Source organism: Triticum aestivum, chromosome 3B (assembly GCF_018294505.1).
Source record: "Triticum aestivum cultivar Chinese Spring chromosome 3B, IWGSC CS RefSeq v2.1, whole genome shotgun sequence".
In the NCBI taxonomy this organism is placed as follows: domain Eukaryota; kingdom Viridiplantae; phylum Streptophyta; class Magnoliopsida; order Poales; family Poaceae; genus Triticum; species Triticum aestivum.
In genome coordinates this window covers 427,687,058-427,709,734 of record NC_057801.1, presented here as the reverse complement: position 1 = coordinate 427,709,734, position 22,677 = coordinate 427,687,058, and the positions used below count along the sequence as shown (strand labels likewise).

Below are 22,677 nucleotides of genomic sequence, written 5' to 3'. Positions count from 1 at the left end.
TCCGGACATCCACCTAGCACATTGTTACTTGAACCACATCGCCCCATAGCCCATGTCTCGCTCACCTTTTTTCCCTCTAGGTTCGCTTCGCCCACTCCAATCGTAGTCCACTGGCTAGGTTTGATGACTATGGTTGGATGGTCGATGCCTCGTCCTCTATCCCCAGACACATTCAGGACATGACCGCCGCCATTTGATGCCGAAGACGTGTCTATGGGCATTTGATAACGTCCGTTTGGCGAATCATGTTGGATTTGACTAACATGGTCGGACATTTAGTGTCGTTCGTAACCATGTTGGAGTTGATAGACATGGTTCGATATTTAGTATCATCCATCCAATCATATCACTGATAAAGTGCATCATTGAAGGAGCGTCCATCTCTTGGATGGCATGTGTGTTGTCTCGATGAGTCCCACTTTGGAGTGTTGTGTGTGGTGTATCTTGTATGTGTTGCTCAATGATTGTGATGGTCTTCATCCGATTTCCATGCTTTTCGCTCGATTTTACCTAATTAACTAAGCAACTCTTTTCGCCTTAATGTGCAGGAATCCTACCATTTAGAAACGTAGGAGTCGTGAACCATGTCAGTAGACCTCAGATGATTGGGATGTGTACCTCTGTTAGGGCATTTCTAACTGATCCCAATTAAGGTCGTAAGGGAGAATAAACTCGGTTATTCTCCCTTACGGCGCACCTATCCGATCCCCTAACCGGTATAGTGGAGTAAAAATTACCCCCACCTCCCAATATCCCCTCCAATCTCCCTAAATATGATTACTCCTGTCGCGGCTAAGTAAAAGTGTCGCCTCTCTTTCTCCCATCCCGTGTCGGTTTCTCTCCCGCTACCGCAGCACCCACGCCCCACCGGCACCGCCGATGACCGCTCCTCCGGCCGGAATGTATATCCCGGACCATTCCCTCACTCCGCCGACCACCGCCGTCGGCTTTCCACCGCTGGAAATCACCGACGCGTCGCCGCCCGCGCCGAAGAAGAGTTTGGGGATGAAAAACACACATCGGGTTTAAGCTCCTCCTCTAATCGCGGCAATGGCCTCCGAGGTGGCCACCGCCTCTCCGGCAACGGCTCGTCGCCCTCCTGCCGGAGCCAAACGAGCTCAGAAACCGATGTTGGCGGCGTCTGCGGTCACCGAGGTGGCCCGAAGAAGAAGATGAAGAAGGCTAGAATGGCGCCTCGTGCAACTACTCCACCGCCCCCTACGGCCACTCCTCCCGCGCGGGCGACGGCGCACAGTCGGCAACAAGCATCACAGCCACCAAGTGCTCGATGAAATACCTACCTCGCGGCCGAACACAAAGAAGAGAAGATGGCGAGGTGGAATGAGCTCAAGGTGTTGTAGGATGAGAAATGGAAGGCCAAGTTGGTGGCCGAAGAGAGAAAGTTGAAGACGGAAGAGTGTAGGCTTGCACTTGAGAAGAAGAGGATTCGTGATGCCAAGAAGGCCGATGAACGTGCTATCATGTTTATGAATCCAAACACAATGGATGAAACCGCAAGTAAGTGTTGGGAGCTCACTCTCGGAGAGATGTTGCAAGCCTCTCTTTGGAATGTTGATCGTGGCCGAGGTGGTGGTGGTGGTAATGGTGGTGGCCGAGGGGGTGGTGGTGATGGTGGCCGAGAGGATGGCGATGGTGATGATGGCCGAGAGGATGGTAAAGTTGATTTCTTCGCCGAGAACCTCGTTGAGTGGTGGTGGCTGAGGGGGTGGTGGTGCATATCATTGGTTGGCTCGATCGACAACATATACATGCTATGTTTGTGGTGATTTTGGATCTCATTGTGTTTGAAATGATGAGTTTTGGGCGAACTTTGCATGTTTTTATTCGATATTCGTGATGATGAAACTATATGTTACGACGGTTATGTTATGCATGTTTTAGTTTTAATATTCTCATAAATTATCCTCTGTCCGAAAATAAATGTCTCAAACTTAGTACAACTTTGTATTAGAGTTAGTATAAAGTTGAGACAATTATTTTGAGACGGAGGGAGTACTGTGTAGTGTTTCACTTGAACCGGTTAGGACACAAAATCTATAAAATCTTGTTTTTACTCTACTAACTATAGAGAATCGGCTGGGTGCCGTCAACATAAGTGGAGTAAAAATTTACTCCACTAATTTTATTCTGCCTGATCCTCCCAACTTTTACGGAGTTAGAAATGCCCATAACAACAAGACGTCATAGTTTGATTAGATTTCAGAGCAATCGTTTGTTTATCGACTCTGGCAGCAAACCAGTTCTTCTCAACACACGAGAAGAGAAAATACTCACAATAGATTCACTGCTCCCAAACAGATTACATTACTTCCGGATAGGAGTAGCTAATATTTGGCGAATTTTGATTTGCAGGACGCGTGTATCTTTAGAACACGCTCAGCTGCGCGAGTCCTCTACTTGCGGACCACACCGTCGTTCCCGGCGAGCATGATGTACTTGTCACGGCGACTAAGGCCGGTGCATTCGAACCCAAGCGCCTCGCCGAGCCGCCGCTGAACCCAGTTGGCTACCTCGGCGCTGGTCCTCCCCCCTGCGCGCGTCTGATCCCGTGGCACGGGGCCCAGGAACTCCACCCGGTACGCAGGCACAGGGTTGGCGAAGAACGCCAAGGGGTCGAGCCACTTGTGGCCGCTCGCCGTCGTGCCATACAGCGACGTCACCTGCGCGTCCAGCGCCACGGGCTCCATGTCGTCGGCCAGCTCGGCGAACAGCGGGCTGAACCGTAGCAGGTAGGGCTCGCGGCAGGTGGTGCCCTCGGGGCAGACCGCGAGGTCTCCCTTCTCCAGCAGCCGCGACATCATGGCGGCGTCGTGGTCACGGTCACGCGTCAGCCGCACTGTCTTGATGGGCGCGATGATCTCGGAGAGCCGGCTGAGGCTGTACGTCACGGCTGGCACGGGCTTCTGCAGCGCGGCGGTTAGCATGATCGGGTCCACCAGCGTCCGGTGCGTGCACACGAACAGGACGCCCCTGCGCTTAGCGCCGGCCTCCGGGACGCGGCGGCCGGAGGTGCGGAAGCAGACTCCAGCCAACGCGCTGGCTGCAAAGCTGATGTTGTATGGCAGGACGATGCCAATGGAGATGCGGATGACGGAGAGTATAAAACCGAGCGGCAAAAACAGGAAGAAGGCGAGCATGGCGGGGGCGGTGGGCAGAAAGGCGAGACGTCCGTCGTGGAAGATGAGCGGCTTCGGGTACCTCTCTCGCGGCAGACGGGCAGTCTTGGCACTCTCCCAACTGACCACATAAAGCTCCTGCGTTAAACCAGGCCACCGATCAAGACTCAGTAACGGTGGGGAAAAATGGTCTTGTGGGAGAAAATGAACAGAAAAGGATAAATTTCGGGGTGTGGCTAGATCTCTGTCGACTAAATCTCAATAAAATTACAGAACATATAGAAAAAGCAAAGAGATTTTTAAAAAAGATGTCACAATATAGCGTCGACTGAGACTTTCAACTGAGATTTATCAGTCCTGTTTCTTTTTCTTTTCGTTGGGTATTACTATTCGGTTGGAAATCAATTGATTCACGTACGTACTACACGATAAACGTAGAAGCTCCAGCTGGAGTCCAACAAAGCGAAGAACTAGTGGATCAGTCAATTATCACTTCAGTTGTTTATTAAGGGGGTATTTGGTTTAGAAGTCCTAGGACTTTTTCTAGTCCCAGGGACTAATCAAAAAAGACTCTCTAGTAGAGTCTTTTTCTAGTCCCTGTAGAAAAAGTCTCTTCCGTTTGGTTCCTAGGGACTTTCTAGGGACCTTTTCTAGTCTCTGGGACTAAAAAGTCCCTGAACCAAACACCTCCTAAGTCTTCTATCAGGAACTTGCACTAGCTGTGTGACCTGTCCATTGACACGCCTAGATTTATTGGGTATCGTCAAATATATAGTGATCTAAAACGTCTTACATTTATTGCAGAGGTTGTGTTTATGAAACTTAAAATATATATGAAATATAAAAACAAATTGAAATGATTAACATTTTGATACATTAATTCTCTAGGCCCGTTAAGGCAATTCTAGTGGTCGCATTTATGTGAGTTACAATATGAATTTGCTAACATGTTAACTTAATAGTAATTATGCTTGTTTTTGTTATTTTCAAATATGTTTTTGTTTCATGCAAATTCTTTTCATCAAGGGGCATGGGGAGAGACAGAGAGAGAGAGAGAGAGAGAGAGAGGTGTCTTGGCCAAAATAAACATACGAGGGCATCTAACGCGGACCCTCAAAACATCCGCAGTCGAGCTGTGCAGACGCTGCAAGCCATCGAACGCGGTACCATATCGGTCCGTACATGTGTATGGTTATCTGAAATCCTGCAAACTGGACGTAAATCAAGAAAGCTTTGTGGGTGTTAGGACCGCCGCCACGTACGCGCCAGACATCCGGTACAGTTACATCCAAAAACATCTCCCGCGTCCGTGCCCTCTTCCCTGTGACTACACCTACATTCCCCTCGCCGCACTCATGCCGGTATACCCCAAAACACTTTTTTTAAATGTTCACAGAAATTTAAAAATATTCATGAATTTAAAAAGTGTTTGTAACTTGACAATTTCTGCACGAATATGAAAAAAATCATGAATTTTAAATTGTGTTCATGATTTTCATAATTGTTCAGGATTTTAAAAAATGGCCATGAAATTTAAAAAATGTTCAAAAATTCAAAGATATCTATAAATCTTGATGGATTTCAACATATGTTCACAATTTTGAAGGAAACATTTTTGAATTTGAAAAAATGTTTGAGAATATGAATTATGTTCCTGAATTTCATAATATATTCATAAATATGAATTTCCATAATAACATTTGGGAGAAAAATAATTAATACCAAAACTGCATAATGGCAACACAAAGCGTGTGTTATCCTCTAGTATAATTCAAAATTCAATCAGTGATTAGTCTCAGTGACGACAATCATCTAGTAGGTTTTCCAAACTAGCTAAAATGACAAGGATATAGGTGTGCATGCTTTTCCTAGTCCCACATGTTAGCCTTTTCTATCTGATGCATGGTTTAGAAAAGCTTGAAAGGTATTCAATTTTTTATAGAATACTTTGTACCTAAATATTTGACCCATACTATTTTTGATCCTCTCAACAAGCAATTATACCAAATTAACATGTCACCTTACATGAAAATGGATAACATGCACCGTACATGCTACGTATATTCAATAATGTTCTAATACTATATAATAACTGCATAATTACACATGTGTTGACCATATTAATTAAATTGTGTAAAAAAAGTTTCTATTATATAAACACTTGTTTGATAAGCATTTATTTGCTTACTAAAGAAAACAAAATTTATTTGATAAGTAAATAAGAGGTGGGCCAGTTAAAGCGTTTTTCAGGGAAAACCGCTCGAAAAAAGTAGAGTTTTTTTCTGCTAAGGAAAAAATCAATAAGTGTGTGTGTGTGGGGGGGGGGGGGGGGGGGGGGGGGGGGGCATACATTAAGTTGGACGAGAGATTAGTGGATGACAGAACTTCACATTTTCTTTAAACATAAGGAGAGATTAAATACAATATGTTATATGTATTTTGGGTTCAATTATTATATTAATAGCATAAATACAAATGTTTCATATAACAAAATATCATTAAAATAATTCTAACCAATTCCCGCAATAAAGTACAGAATACCATTTCTAATTTGTTAGACGACAATTGAGGTATTTCTACAATGGTCGGCCCAGCCAAACGCAATGTGCACATAGGTTGCACCATACATGGCTGGATGGTAAGGAGCAAGACCGAGCCACAACTGCAAGATAAAAACAAACCATGAACCACCACTCATCCGTTTGTTCTTGCCAAAAAAAAAAAACTATGCAAAAGGGACAAATGGAGGGGGAAGAAAGCAGCCTCCAGCAGTTGCGAACACGACTGCCGCATCTGAGGTTTCCACGCCTCCTATTGGAGCCTCCACCGATCTGCCTCGTTTCCGTGACCTTAAGACGAGGGACGTGTGGTGGATCCTAGCCCAAGCCGACGGGAGGGCTCTTGCTTTATTTTTAGGTGTTTTCTAGTCTGTTTAGGGTTTGTGTGTCTTGCTCAGTAGGGATAGGCGGTGGAGGCTCCCTAAAGATGGAATAGAGTTCTTGCTCCTAGCTCCTGTCACGACAATACGTCTCACGTCGTCGGAGGACGTGGGGAGGTGTGTCTCGGCCGAATCTTGTGGGATTTTGTTGCTGTTTGTCATCTGTGGATCTGCATGGATCCTGTCTCCGTTCTTCTACGTTTGTTTGTTTACAGGTTAGACGTATCAATCTACACTTTTCTTCATCGGCGAAGGTTGCTGGTGTGGTGGTACTTTGGGGGCTTAGCATGATGACTTTCCAAATATCTAGAACAGTTATGCTTGCCTAGTGAGGGAAGCGTGATAGAGATGATGCACCTTTGGCTCGCTCCAGTGACTGTAGTCGTCGCTAGATGATCTACAGGCATAGAGATGATTTTCTTCTTTCTAATGTTGTGTGTATTACCATGATGTTTGATGAATACTACTAGTATAAGTTTTTGTGCAAAAAAATGGCAGATAGAGGCGCCAGATTAGGGTAAATCCAGCAAACACTGACCGTATATAGCGGCATTGTCGCCCGGCCAGGAAGTCAAAGGATCACAAAATAACAAAACAGAGGAGCATACATGCATAGAGGGATAATATTAGTGTGTATTTTGTAGGGTGCATGGAGGAGTCATGAGGTCAAAAGTTCCCTTCTCAACTCACTTTGGTTATTTGGATGGGTGTATGGTCTCTCCTCGGCTAAGCCCATCCGATGAAAAAGGGCTCGTAGCTATGCTGACACGAGGACACCCCGAAGATCATTCACAAATCAGCCTGCACGAGTCCGACCGTTAAGGCCAACCCATCGGTTCCCGCCCTCACCCGTGACCCCAAGCGACCCTCCCCCCCTCTCCCCTCATGGCCTCGTTTGCTCTCCCAAGCCAGGAACAGCTAGTCCTCCAGCCACCACCTCTCTTCAGTATCAACCGCCTCCCCCCCCCCCCCCCCCCCCCCCGGCTGCTACTGCCCTGCTAGCCGCCCGCCTCCCAACACTCAAATGCTTCCATGCTATAAAAAACTTGATTATTTCAAAAGATTCTAAAAAAATCAGCATGTGTGTACAACCCCTAACAATTTGAAATCCAAAACTGGAAGACACATAGAGAAAAAAAAATAGAAATCAAGATGTGAATCGTGTCATGTTTGTTTTTGTCTTCCTGGCACTATTCATGTTGAATTAGTCTGTTATGTCTTCCAAATTCAGGTTTGAACTTTTTAGGTGTTATAGACACATGTCCTATGAACATTCACATTTTCTTATTTTTTTTCAAACATTAAATATGTTTTTTTTAATATTGGAGCATTGGAGTGTTGCGACCACTTGGTACTTTCCAATGCTTCAGGTAAGAAATAAATGCGACAACTCAAAGCTAAAAACATAATTCTGCGATGGTCTCAAGTCTATAGAAAAATCCAGCCAGAAAAACTGAGAGTTTGTTGTAGAAACAAATGGAAGCCCTAGGTCATCCCATGGTGTAGGAGATGTCGAATAGAGAATTTCTTCTGGATCTTGACCTCCAGTTACCTGGATTTTCTAAAAAGTTGAAAATAATAATAATAATTCCATTTTTTGATGTGTATATATAGCAAGGTTCAGTTTATCTATCAAATATAATATCATATATGTTATTATACATATGTACAGAAAACATACCTAGATTTTAATATGGCAAATAGTACACACACTCTTTACTATTATAAATCAATGAGTTCTTCCTTTTTGTGTAGCTCACATGGTTATGTATTTCCTAATAAAATTATATAAATATGTCGAATACACTATATGTACATGGAAAATGTTTTCAGAATATTTTCACATGTATGTCATGGACTTTTTTACAAGTGGTAACTGGAGCTCGGGCTCGGTTGCGCCTTTTCCAAAAAAATATGTTTTCCACCGATCCAAAACTATCATAATCAATCAAGTTTCTTGATGAACGCAATCTATGTAAATGGCATGATTTCATTTGCATCTACTCAAGTTTCTTGATGAACGCAATCTATGTTCATTTCGGACAACTGCCCATTATATTTCTTTGGCCGTGGTTGGTAAAACATCCCAGGATCCTCGTTAAAGCAAAATATGAAAATCAAGTTTGGCCTGGGTCGACAAAAGCTCAATTGATTGCGTTGCCATCACCAACCGAAAAACATATAATATAACTTTTTCTTCTTACCAACTTTGTCAAAGAGGCGCTCCTCACCTTAATTCTAGATTCACCGGTTCTATGCTTTCTAGTCTGTCTGTGAGTTGTGAAAAAAATAACAAATGCAAACACTTTTACCAGAAACAGGGCTATTCTAGCTCACCACCATTTTTTTTTTGCATACCTTTCGAATAAATGATTCACACTGATATCTTCATACCAGATGTTATTTTTAAGCTTTCAACCTACTTTTTCAAAATTTCTTAAATAAAGGCAGCATGTTCTGCCAAGAGCGCAAAATCCATTCAGCTCACTCCTGTAACTCCCCACTATGCTGCAACTGCAATACAGATGCAAAGCTTCAATGCAATTTCCAAGTTAATGCCTCGTCCTGTCGTGCCGATGTTTGCCGCTGTATAGGCACTTGCGGGAGGTGGCTTGGGAGGAAGGAAGCACAAGGTTTTAACTGTCACCAAACATACTAAAGGCTCCCATGTACCGGCCACACCACAGATTGGATCTGAGATCGGGCACTCGCAAGTGTCTCGCCAAGTTTATGCATCTCTGTCCAGTAAAAGAAATCATTTATGCAATCAGTTGTGTTACATTACTCAATTTTGTCACTAGGAATTTTAACTGCTCAAAAATGTCATCGCTACGTTAGACACATACTCAAAAACGCCACTGGACACCATTATTGTGATCTCAAATCTCTTTGTCACGTTATAACGACATGAATACTTATGAACCAACATGCCAGCTCTCTCTCTCTATCTCACTACAATAGTGTGGGGCCTACTTGATCCCAACAGCGTTCTTATTTTCTGTAAAACTATTCGCTTTGTTACTCCTCACAAGTGGGGGCCATACTTGTCATTGTGAGATGAAGAGAACTAACATGTGGGTCTAGGCTTATTTTTGTCATATAACATGGTCAACGGGTTTGACGTGAAACTAACAATGTCTAATGACATTTTTGAGCAAACATCTAACGAAATGATAACATTTTTTAGATATCTAATGGCATTTTTTAGCAAGCATCTCACGGATTAATGACATTTTTTAGTAGTCGTACCTTCTAATGACAAAATGAAATAGTGAGACACAATTAATGACATAAATGATAAAAACTCTAAAAAGAAGGTGTATCCACTATCTCCAGAGTACCAAAAAGCGTGTAGCCAAAATCTAAAAGTAAATTTGAGTTGCCTACTAGTGTCGCCCCGTCCTTGTGTTATTGTTCATTCAAGTAGGAGTGGTACTCCCTCCTTTCCGGTTTATAAGGCTCAATTCAAAAATCTCACCAACCAAGCTAGATGGTGAGTGGTGGAATACTTTTTGTAGTTTGCAAAAGCACCTAATTAATGCTCTTGTTTTCTCAAAAAATTATGCTTATCAATGCATTAATTGCAATGCATGCATGCATAAAGTACAAGCATTGGTCAATTTTCTCTCAATACTTGCATGCAATGATTTAATGCACCTTAGAATCTGAACATGTGATGGAAAACAACAAAATTGAGCCTTATAAAATGGAAAAACTAAAATTTTGAGATAAGCCCTATAAACCGGAAAGGAGGAAGTACATCCCTTCCCCGACCCCACACCTATCATGCTGCCACGTACAAGACAGGGAGTCCTGTCCGCGTAGTACGGTCACGTCTTTTTTCTCTAAATATTATTAATGCAGACGGTTGGGAACGCGATAGCTGAAAGTGATTAAAAAAGGTACTCATAGGGCAAATCCACTTGCTAATTTATGCTTGGGTATCTCGCCCCGTTCATAAATATATGATGTTTTAACTTTTTTCTGAATCACATTTTAGCGTATTTTCTCACTCATTTCAGTTTGTATATAGCCATGTTAAAATATCCAAAACATCTTATATCTGTGAACGGAGGAAGCAGCATTATTAGCAGTTGTAGTATTGGGTTTATGAAATTGTCTTCCCTTTTTTTCTGAATTATAAACACAGAAGACAATGCAAAACGTTGGAAAAGAAGAAGTCACCAGTTCGGAACATTGGGACTACGCAGGTAGCAATGAACTCCAGACAATGGTACGTACTATAGTAAAGAGAAAAGGCCCGAACGAGTGCACCTTGCAGTAGGGGGTGCAGAGGTGGTCGAGTGGGTTGGAGCCCCCGACGACGCCAACATCGGCCATGTTGCCGTCCGCTTCGAACGCCTCCCTCAGCGTCTTCTGCCTCAAGCCCGGGGCTGGCCCTGTCCCGCACAGCACCCCGGTGAAGTACCACACACGCCCTACCTCAACCATCTGGAGTTCGCACCCGACAACCACGTTGGCGGCCATGTACTCTTTAAGGAACCACTCCGCCATTACCCTCGGCGTGGTTGTCAACGCCACCTTCCTCTTCGCCGGCATCCACAGGTGGTCGTACACATGCGCGTGGAGCCTCTCCATATAGAACTTTGGCAGGACGACGCGGGCCACAAGGTCCGCGTCCCGTGAGCTGAGTCCGACGAAGGTGACGAACGTCATGACCCGGACGCTGGCGTCGGAGCGCTCGCCGAGTATCCATACAAGGGGGAAGAAGCCGAGCAGCACCAGCGCCCGGAGCAGGCTGCCGCCCTCGAAGGCGACGAGCATGAAGTAGGGGAAGATGCCGGTGGACCTCAGAAGCCCGCTATGGAAGTCGCACAACACCGTCCTATCAGCAGCGGACGGCATGGTGCGCTCGGAGCTGGACATGGCTTGAGTGGATGGCTTGGTGGTCGTGGTGGAGTTACGACAGTACTGAAAGACATTGCTGCGGAGCTTCCTGGCCGCGCGGTACAAGTTGATGAGCCAGTGGACGGCTATCTTGGGGAGAATGGCGTGGAAGACCATCTCCTGTTTCTGATGTCCGCACGCACAGTGTATTGTGCAAGGTTCACCAAGTTTGAAAAGGTGGGTGGTGCCAGCCGTGGGCTCTTGGCAGTCGCACTGCGCTAGTGCGGGTTTACAGGAGATTGATCGGTGATGGAGGAATATATAAGGATGAGAGGAAGGAACGGGATCAAGTTGTGGAAGATAATTAAGGTGGTAGGTGGGAGAAATTAAGGGACATACCTATACAAACATCATGCAAAGGTTGAAATCCGACAAACTTCTGACAGGGTAAACAATAACTATGGTCAAAAAGTGTATAGGAGTTTTTGTTGGACGTACATGAGTATCATTCAAAGGTACATATAGTGGGTGCCTTGAGTGACCACATCCGGGTCAATCTGATGGACGTCGTGCTTCTCTGACGATTTGGATTTGGTTGTTATGTCAACGGGGTTGATCGATATCGGACCAGCCGATATTTTGAGATGTATGTCATGGAATTTTTTTTGGAAGTGCTCACTAGAGCTCGGGCGGGCTTGGTTGCTCCTTTTCCAAAAACTATGTTTTCCACCCATCCCAAATTATCAAAATTAATCTCATATGTAAATGGCATAATTTCATTTGTATTACTCAAGTTTCTTGTAGAACGCATCTATGCTCATTTCGGACAACTCTCCATTATCTCTCTTTGGCCTTGGTTGGTAAAACACCTCAGGGGATCCGGACCCTCATTAAAGCAAAACAAGAAAATCAAGTCTTGCCTGGGTCGACAAAAGCTCAATTGATAGTGTCGCCATCACCAACCAAAAAAGCGTAGTATAGTATTATTATTTTCTCTTCACCAACTTAATTTGTCAAAGAGGCCGCTCCTCACTGTGATTCGAGATTCACCGGTTGATTTTAGACGGAGTTCCATGCTTTCTAACTTCTTTGTAAGTTGTGAAAAAAAATGACAAATGCAGACACTTTTACCAGAAACATGGCTATTCTAGCTCACCAACGTTTTTTTTTGCATACCTTGCGAATAAATGACTTTCACAATAAATTACTGGCACATGATTCACCCTCATATCAACATATCAGTTACCCGCAAAAAATATCAACATACCAGTTTTTTTTTCAAAGCTTTCAACCTAGTTTTCAAAATTTCTTAACTAAGCGCATGTTCTGCCAGCAGCGCGCAAAATCCATTCTCCTCACTCCTGTGTAACTCCATGATATGCTACCACTTCAATACAGATGCAAGCTTCAATACGATACACTATTAGAGTTTGGCGCATGGTCAAAGATTGGCTTGGTCTTCAGGATGTGCATCCTTCTGATTGGAGTGACGCGAATTCCGTCTTAGAGTGGTGGAGCCACAATGCTAACAGGAAGACCCAATCGCGAAAGCCACTTGCTTCCTTGATGTTTCTCATCTCTTGAGAATTGTGGAAAGAGAGGAATGCACGGATCTTCCATAACGAGGCCGTTCCAGTGGGTGTCATTGTCACTAGGATCAAAGACGAAACCTCGCTTTGGAGCATTGCGGGGGCGAAGCACTTGAGTAATGTAATGTCGCGAGAGTGATTATTGTAATTTGGCCATGGGCCTTAAACCTCTAAAACTTCTCTTTTAATCAATGAAAATGGCAAATCTTTTGCCTCGTTTTAGAAAAAAAAAGCTTCAATACAATTTCCAAGTTAATGCCTCGTCCTGTCATGCAATGTTTGCCGCTGTATAGGCACTTGCGGGAGGTGGCTTGGGAGGAAGGAAGCACAAGGTTTTAACTGTCATCAAACATACTAAAGGTTCCCATGTACAAGACAGGGAGCTCTGTCCGCCCAGTACGGTCACGTCGTTTTTCTCCAAATATTAATGCAGACGGTTGGGAACGCGATAGCTGAAAGTGTAAAAGAAGGTGCATTATGTGACTTATCTCCTTTTGTGCTCAAAAGAGTCTCTCTCCCCATTATTCCTTGAAAGCGTTGAGAAGCGGAACTGATGTACCGACGATGAATGGTGTGCACGACCACTGCACGACGATGGACCATCGAGCGGTGCGCTTTTGTCTGTTGCCATGCATGCACGGAACCAATGGATTGTCGTGCACAAATCGTTCGCAAAGTGTAGTGTGCATAGCGTGCTCGTTGGTGCAAACGAAACTACTACACAGCTGACACTCCCTGCACGACATTGACGATTGTGAATGTGTTGCACTTAATGCTATGAAGGGATGGCTGGAATAGCAGTGTTCCGGTGCAAAAGGCTACATAGTAATACTTCTCTCCGCACATCTGTACATGATGTTCAGAAGTTGGCCTAATAATTATAAGGGCCAAAATGACCACTCCCTTAACTCATAGGGCAAATCCACTTGCTGATTCATTTTCTTGGATGTCATTTACATTTACATATTCTTTTAAAAAGGAGGATGTAATCTCTCGGCTGGCAAGAGAGTACGTTTGGATGAGTAATTGTGCCCTATGTTTGGGTAAGTACTTCTCACTCCGTTCATCAATATATAATGTTCTAACTTTTTTTGAATTAGATATATATGAACAAGTTTTAGTGTATTTGCTTGCTCATTTCAATTTGTATGTAGTCCATATGAAAATATCAAAAACATCTTATATTAGCAATTGTAGTAGTAGTATTGGGTCTAGGAAGCTGTGAAATAATACTCTGTTTCTTCTCCGAATTTAAGCACGGAAGACAATGCAAAACGTTGGAAAAAAAGAAGTCACCACTTCGGAACGTTGGAACTACGTAGGTATTGATGAACTTAAGACAATCGTTCGTACTATAGTAAAGAAGAAAAGCGCAAAGGAATGCAGTAGGGGGTACAGAGGTGGTCGAGTGGGTTGGAGCTCCCGACGACAGCAACGTCGGCCGTGTTGTCGTCCGCTTCGAACGCCTCCCTCAACGCCTTCTCCGTCAAGCCCGGGCATGGTCCTGTCCCGCACAGCAGCCCGGTGAAATACCACACGCGCCCTACCTCAACCATCTGGAGTTCGCACCCGACAACCACGTTGGCAGCCATGTACTCTTTGAGGAACCATTCCGCCATTACCCTCGGCGTGCTCGTCAATGCCACCTTCCTCTTGGCCGACAGCCACAGGTGGTTGTACACCTGCGTGTGGAGCCTCTCCATGTAGAACTTTGGCAGGATGGTGCGGGCCACGAGGTCCGTATCCCGTGGCCTGAGCCCGACGAAGGTCACGAACGTCATGATCCGGACGCCGGTGTCGGAGCGCTCACTGAGTATCCATACAAGGGGGAAGAAGCAGAGCAGCACCAGCACTCGGAGCGGGCTGCCGCCCTCGAACGCGACGAGCATGAAGTAGGGGAAGATGTTGGTGGACCTCAGGAGCCCACCGTGGAAGTCGCACACCACCGTCCTATCAGCAGCGGACGGCATGGTGCGCTCGGAGCTGGAGATGGCTTCAGTGGATGGCTTGGTGGTGGTGGTGGAGTTACGACATTACTGGAAGGCATTGCTGGGGAGCTTCCTGGCCGCGCGGTACAAGTTGATGAGCCAATGGACGGCTATCTTGGGGAGAATGGCGTGGAAGACCATCGCCTGTTTCCTATGTCCGTACGTGCACTGTATCTATGCAAGCTTCACCAACTTGCCTTTCCGATGGTGTCTTGCTTCTACAAATGGCGAAGTGCTCGGGATAGGAGAGAGGATGAAAAGGTGGGTGGTGCCAGTCGTGGGTTTACAGGAGATTGATCGGTAACGGAGGAACATATGGGGATGAGAGGAAGGAAGGGGTTCAAGCTGTGGAAGATAATGAAGGTGGTAGGTGGGAGAAAATAGGGGACAAACCTATAGTAACGTCACTCAAAGGTTGAAATCCAACCAACTTCTGCCAGGGTAAACAATAACTACGGCCAAAAAGTGTATAGGAGTATCATTCTTTTTCTGTTGTTGGATGTATATAGGAGTATCATTCAAAGGTTCATGTAACACTTTGTCGTTGTAGCCCATAGGTAAAATTGTCCATGTCATCAATGTCGTTGGGTTTTTGCGGCAATATTCATGATTTGAGTTTTTTGTGTAGACAATCTATCAAACCTACACCATGCAAAATATCATACCTAGATTCTTCATATGCAGTGGGTGTCTTGAGTTACCACATCAGAGTCAGTCAAATGGACGCCGTGCTTCTCTAACGATTGGGATTTGGTTGGTATGTCAACTGGGTTGATCGATATCGGGCCAGCCGAATGATCCTCCTGGCAAAAGCTCAGACCGTTTGAGCTTGCCGGGTCGAATCCTGATCGTGGGCCTACCCCGGGAGATCCTACAGCCAGTAGCCCCGAGTCCTTCAAGGTCTCTGGGATGGCGCTGACTCCTTGGATGAGAAACGTTTTTGGTGGGAACCGGCTGTGATAGTCAGCTGGCCGACTAAGTCGAGGCCTTGATGGACTCGAAGCGTATCGAAAAGGTTACCTAAAAGCAATTTCAAGTAGCAGACTCATTAATGCCCTACATGCTTAGCGGGCAGCCTGGCTTGTGGCTTGTTAGAGAGAGTATCATGGATTCTGAGTGATGTTGAAGAACACATGGTCTTATCGTAGTTGGTCATTACCAGTTTGTGAACCCGAAGAGGTGCGCCGATCCACATCTTCAGGACTTAGCCATCGGACTTGGGCATTTGATTAGGGGACCAACTAGTGCCACATGGGCTGTCGAGTCTGTATAATGCTTGGCGTCTCGAGTGAGCTATGACTTGTGAGAGGTAGTCATTGACTCTTTTTTCTCAACGAAAATGAATGTCCGAGTATGAATGAGTCTGGTAGAGCACCAAGTGCAAACCTAGAACTGCTTGGAGAGGTACTTGGTACCCCTCTCTTGGTTCACCCACTGCATGATGTGACGCCTAACATGGTTATGCTTTTAGTCAAAACCGACCCATAGGCAACACGAAGGGTGAGAGTCGTCAAACGGAATATTTGACCGTAATGTCCCACCAGCTACGTGCATTAAGTGCGGATCATCGAGTGGGTTACGCCTCGTGCCACTGTATCGAGGTGTGATCACCTCGGGTCCCATGCAAAACATGCACATGATGGACTGTAGTTGTAGTAGTCAGCTGTACCTGGCATGTGAGTGAAACCATAAAGCAATGATGTTGCATCAATTACCGCGCATGGTTCGGGCGGTTACTCCTATGACAACGCGGGATTTGATTCCGTGTGGTGGATGATTTGACGGAAGTGGGTTTTGAATCCCATTACTGGTGAGGTTGCAAGGCCAACCGTCTCACCTCTGCCCGCTTATTTGAAGGCACACCGTGGAAGAGGGTTAGTTTTGCCCCATTTTGATTGCTTCTCCTTTTCCTAAGCGTTGTTGCGCTCTTGCGAGTGCCTTGAGAGAGCGGGACACCAAATTTTCTCTCACCACTTCCCCTCCTCACGACCATGTAAAAGGCAAAGAGGAGGCGCTTAGCTGCCATTGTCGCCAGAGGATCCTTTACGACCATCCCTATTTTGAGTGATGGCAACTGATGGGGCCCTGTATCGGGGGTGGCTAAGCACCACGGAGCCCGGCCTCATCAAATATAAGGGGCCTAATAGGCCCATTACAAGGAGCAAATCCTAGAAGGCGATGACGACCTTTGTGGCCTCCAAGATTAGAGGGAGGTAGTGCCCCAGATTGCAGCTACCGTCATGTAAACCCTAGACCTCTCATGTCTATATAAAGGGAGGCCTAAGGTCCTCCTCATTATCTATCCAGAGATAGAAAACTCTCGGTACCAATCTCATACACCATTGTAACCCCTTGCACGAGGTATCCCTCCACCATGAATAATAAAAACCATCAGGAAGTAGGGTATTACTCTTAGGAGGCCTGAACCTGGATAAACCCAACGTGTGACCTCTGATCTAGGACTTCCAGCTGCGCTTTGGAACCCTATTGAGGAAACTGATGGTATTTTGCACCAGTTAGCGCGCCAGGCACGTGTGGCGCTGGCTGGAGACCGATGTTGGATCGAATATTTTTTCTTCTTTCGACGGCCTTCCGCTGGGAGAGAGCCCAACCTTTGGCTCCATCACATTCATCGCTAAGGGGGCCGGCCGGGTCGACATCAACTCACTGGTTAGCCCCATCATCTCAGGATCTCCTAAGGACCCCGGGAAGGTCACACCCGATCAAGCAGAGGTGCATCGGCGCCGGGTCTGACGAGAACCACGGATTGCCTCGGTCCTATGGAGACGATGGAGGCCGCGCAAACCGTTCAACTGCTGGCAATGGCATGCAGCTTATTAGAGTGGTCTGCCACTGTGCATCGCGTAATCCTATATAACTACAAACCTGACCTCAAATTGATCATGTCCGATTTCGCCACGACGCTAAGCTATACCCCTTAGAGCATGGTTACTAGTACAGTCAACTGCTGACTATATGATATTGCCATGTCATATATAGTCATCCTTATAGTCACCTACACAACAAGGGCAGCTTAAAAGTTGACTACAAGAGTAGTATGTTTTCTCATATTCTCACTATCGCTTTCTTCATATTTATTGTATCTGCCTAGAAGCACATATATAGTTAGGCTCTTGCATGAGAGCGCACTTCACTCACTTTTTCATGTCTCTCTCCTTCACGTAGGCAAAATGACCATGTAAGTGAGCTATAAGCCTGCTATTGTACTTGCTCTTAGTGTGTCTAGGCAAGTTATATGCCTTCCTGTGTAAATTCTATAGTTTGCACATGTAACGATGTTGTCTAGCATTAAGCATCACATCTTACATGGTGTAACATTGTATTCTGTGGAGTTGACATTGTAGCCTCTCAAACAGAGTTTCCGCCCAACCAAACACCCACTAGTGATACTCCCTACCGTCCAATTCTTTATGGTGTTTAACATTTTTTAGCCAAACTTCAATGATTACCACCCAAAAAACTCTACTCCTCGGTTCACAATACTATGTTTTGAATATTTCAATATAGACTACATGCAGATTGAAATGAGTGAAAAAATATACTAAAACATGTCTAGATATATCTGATTCGGAAAAAAAGTTAGAAATTTTATATTTATGAACAGGGGGAGTATAATATTTTGATTCAATGTATGCAAGTATTATGTATAAATTTGTCCCCAAAATGCTTCTATAAGATAACTTTTAGATGAGAACAAGTTTTATAGCTATATCAAATACTTCTTTCATCCCAAAATATAATGTGTATTAGATTTTTTAAAATCAAACTTCATAAATTTTGACCAAGATATAATATCTTTTATCACCATCAAGATTATCAAATCAATACTAATAGATTCATCATGAAATGTATTTTCATATGGTATATATTTGATATTGCAGATATAGACAATTTCCTCTTAAACTTGGTCCAAATTTCTGAAGCTGTCATTTCATGAAAATCAATGCGCGTTATATTATGGGATATAGCGACTACAAACTAATGGTAAACATTATGTTCAGACGGCTATGTTAATGTTCGGAACCTCATCTTTTTTGGGCCTAAGGAATACAATATAAAACTATTGAATGGAGTCATTCAGTAACTCTCCAACTTAGGACAGTAAAACTGAACCACTTCCCAGCGTTCTCACGCACTATGTGATTATAATGAATTTGAACCTGGGTAATTACAAAATATTTGAATTGAAACATGAAAAATCAATTATAAGTTGAAACAACTATAACCAGGATGAAGATATGTAGCTTAACGTTTTATCTTAGTTGCCCTCTTAGTCCCCTTGTCGGCTTAGCATGGTGAAATTCTGTTGAGTTGTAAGGTATGGTTTTCTCTGCCATGTGCATCAGCATGACACAGAGGCAGTTGGTTTTATCCCCCTCTTCGGAAAAAAAGCATAGCATTTGGGCTAAGATTATTGCCATATATTATTGGATGTATAAGTCACAATTCATACTCACTTCTTCATAGAACCTACAAGTACATTTGCAATTTCATTTTGCTATCAAAGTTGTGAGAACTAATCTGTAACGTAAAATACCCTGAGAATTGTAAGAAATGCAATTTGGGAAACTGGGTTAAACATAGCCAAGATCCTAGCTGCACTCCAACTACATTGAGATATGTGCATGTTGGAGGTTGTCATCTTTGCAACTTATCTAAGTTTCACAAATATCTAAGTTTCGTAGATGGCAGTTCGATATGACTGAGTATGATAAAATACAAGATTCCTTCTGGAAATAGACTACCATTCAACAACAACGAGCAATGTATCAAATTTGAACGTCGAGATTTTGGGATCAGATGGGGACGGCTTCGAAGATTTAGGGATCAGATGGGGGCGGGTCCAAAGACTCCGCTCTATGGCTCTAGTAATAGTGACATGATCAAACAATTACAGTTGGCAGGCTGGCTTCACATTATGTAACGTCATATTTAGTTTCTGCTGGTTCTCATAATTGTACTTCCTTACCGTCTATAGGGATACATTTTTATAGTATTGTCGTAGACCAATCAACAACCTACAGTTTATAAAAAACCTACCTACTGTTTCCCCTTTAAAAGAACAAAAACATGCCGTTCATATAAGGGACAAGATGACTGGAAATGCATTGGAGCACCCGGGTGCCACGCACCCCTATATGACAATAGCATTAAAAAGTAGGGACATTTACATCTATACCCTTAACTCGAACCCACTACTCAGTTTTGCCCCTAATTTTTAGGTATGCTCAGTTTTGCCCCTCCGCCGTTAGTTTCACTTATAGAAATGCCCTTTGTGTTGTTACCGTCCGGTCAAAGGGCTTTGACCGTCATGAAAAAATAGCAAAAAAATATATAAAAAAATGAAACTTAGTGGGATCGAAGATACTCATCTGCAAGGTGTGTACAAATTTTCATGCCGTTCGGACACCCTGGGAGCTCGTGGCAAAGGAAACATAAATTTTGCACGCATGTGAACAGTAAATTCAAAAAAATAGAAAAAAAAATCAAAAAATATGTAATTTTGTTGGACTGAAGATACTCAGGTGCGCAAGATGTGTATACATTTTTGTTGTGTTTAGACATCGTAGGAGCTCGTGGAGAAAAAAACAAAATTTAGCTCAAAAAAACTTTGAAAAACGCACTATTTTGTTTTTTTATCTACAGCGCCTCGTACGTCATTTGATCACCAAAACTTGCAAGCACCTTGTGCACTCAAGCCTCTTTGAAGCCAAAAAAATTCAGTTTTTTTAGTTTTGTTGCTATTTTTCTGAATTTACTGTTCATAGGCATAAATTATTTTTGTTTTCCTTTGCCACGAGCTCCAGGAGTGTCCAACCAACAGAAGAAATTGCACGCGCCTTGCGGACATGACTATCTTCGATCCCACAAAATTTCAGATTTTTTTGATTTTTTGCTATTTTTTTCTGGATGGTCAAAGTCCTTTGACCGGGCCGTAATGACGCAAAAAAGCATTTCTATAAGTGACACTAACGGCGGAGGGGCAAAACTGAGCATACCTGAAAAATAGGGGCAAAAGTGCAAAACTGAGTAGTGGGTTCGAGTTAGGGGCAAAAATGAAATTGGCCCTAAAAAGTATATCAGGAAATTAAAAAAAACCCTGAAATTCTGAGATATGAAACCTCGGTGCCCATTGTACACCCGTGTTCATTTTCGTGGTGAATGGGTGACCGCGGTATCCGCGGCGCAGGAACTACGGTCTGACATACATTACATCCAGTACTTTTCTTCTATACATACGGATTTTTTTCCTCTTTTTACTAACATTACCACAGGCACCCATACCGGTGTAGAACGGGCACCTAGGTCTCATATCCCAAAAATTTGGATTTTTTCAATTTTTGTAATATATTTTTTAATGTTGTATTCACATAGGGATGGGTGACACCAGAGAGACACAAATCCTCTTCCACAAGATGACACTTAAAATGATAGGACACCCTTCAATTTTTTTTGGGGCTCCGGCACAATCCTTTGATCACGGTCCAGTTTTGCAGTGAGCCGTGAGGCCGTGACCGGACACATACAGGTGGCACTGTAACTTCATTTTCGTCCAAATAATAGTGCAATCGATCGAGAACGTGCTTGTCATATCTTTAATGAAGTCCTAACTTGATCAGGTGATATACGTAGAACTACAATTAGGCAAACAGCACTCTAATAAAGAATTAACTATAGAACTTTAGTAGTCTGTTAAGCACGAACGTACGAACCTTGCAGTAGGAGGTGAAGAGCTGATTAAGTGGGTTGGACCTCCCGACAACGGCAACGTCGGCCATGCCGCCGTCCACTCCAAACTCCGATCTCAGCACCTTCTCTGTCATGCCGCCCGGCAATTGCCCTAACCTGCCCAGCAGCCCGGTGAAGTAGCAGCGACAACCAACCTTAATCATCTGAAGTTCATTCCCGACAACTATGTCCGCGGCCATGTACTCTTCGAGGAACCACTCCGCCATCACCTTCGGCGTGCTCGTCACCGCCACCTTCCTCTTCGCCGGCAGCCACAAGCGATCGTACACCTCCGCGTTGAGCTTCTCCATGTAGAACTTGGGCAGGATGGCGCGGGCCACGAGGTCAGCATCCCGTGGCCTGAGTCCGACGAAGGTGACGAACGCCATGACCCTGAGGCTGGCGTCGGAGTGCTCGCCGAGTATCCATACGAGAGGAAAGGAGACGAGCAGGAGTAGCGCCCGGAGAATGCTACCGCCCTCAAAGGCGACGAGCATGAAGTAGGGGAAGAGAGCTCTGGACCTCAGGATCCCGCCGTGGAAGTCGCACAGCACCGTCCTTCCGGCAGCAGCCGGGATGGTGCACGCGGAGGCGGCAACGGTAGATGGCTTGGTCTGCAAGCTGCGGAGTTTCCTGACCGAGCGGTACAAGTTGACGAGCCAGTGGGCGCCTATCTTGGGAAGGATGCTATGGAATACCATCTCCTACTTCCAGTTCCCGTACGCAGAACGGTGCTTGTGCAAACTTCACCAGCCAACTGCCAACAATAGCTTAGTGCGGTGCCAGTCGTTCAAAGGTGTTTATATAGAGATTTGCTAGAAGGGACAGAGAGAGATTTGCTAGAAAGGTGTATATATATATATATATATATATATATATATGAGTACATGGGCTGGATATATAAACCAAAAACCGATGTTTCGAACCCAATTAACTAAAGCCGAATTCACCGAAACTGAGTACTTTGATGATACATTCGGTTTGCAAATGTTGAAAACCGAACTAAGTTCGATGAATTCGGGTTTATCCCTCAGGTACCCGAGTGGATCCAAAACCGAGTAAACACAGAGGTCCGACCTGCGCGCCTGTCTACTCAAGTGCTCATGTGAACATGGGCTCTATTTTCTATCCGTTTTCTGCCAAGTGCATGAGCCCCACAGCGCATTGGGAAGACCCGAACCTAACCCAGTGAACCGCTGCTGCCGCTATAAATTTTATGTAAAAACGAGAAGTTAAGTTAAGTGAACTTAACCTCTGCTTAAATTTTTGTAGTACATGTAGTAATACTACTAGTACTTTATCTAGTGAGCCGCCACCGCTAATTGCACAGAGTAATAAAGTCTCGCTCGAAAGAGAGAGTAGACAAGGAGACCAGCCTTTAGAGCATGCGGCGAATTTGGCCTTTTTAGCGCGTGCAAGTGGTAAAG

The 22,677-nt window shown here is 44.5% G+C and overlaps 1 protein-coding gene across 2 annotated transcripts; it reads right to left on the bottom strand.

Moving 5' to 3' along the window:
* Nucleotides 1–2,187: 2,187 nt before the first annotated feature.
* Nucleotides 2,188–22,003, bottom strand: LOC123070185 (glycerol-3-phosphate acyltransferase 1). Of its 2 annotated transcripts, none has more exons than XM_044493251.1 (2): nt 21,235–22,003; nt 2,188–3,275 (listed from the first exon to the last, which is right to left on the bottom strand). In XM_044493251.1, the coding sequence occupies exons 1-2, from the start codon at nt 21,949–21,951 to the stop codon at nt 2,415–2,417; spliced, it is 1,578 nt and encodes a 525-aa protein (XP_044349186.1). In that variant the 5' UTR covers nt 21,952–22,003; the 3' UTR covers nt 2,188–2,414. The 2 variants fall into 2 exon arrangements, with proteins under 2 accessions (XP_044349186.1, XP_044349185.1); XM_044493250.1 differs by lacking the exon at nt 21,235–22,003 and adding an exon at nt 10,351–11,225.
* Between the last annotated feature and the right edge of the window lie 674 nt (nt 22,004–22,677).

Bases quoted from the DNA above. Each gene is read 5' to 3' on its own strand.
- LOC123070185 (XM_044493250.1), bottom strand. From the start codon at position 11,100: ATGGTCTTCCACGCCATTCTCCCCAAGATAGCCGTCCACTGGCTCATC. The intron at 3,276-10,350 runs GTGCACTCGTTC...GGTTTAACGCAG, and splicing joins TCTGCACCCCCTACTGCAAG to GAGCTTTATGTGGTCAGTTG.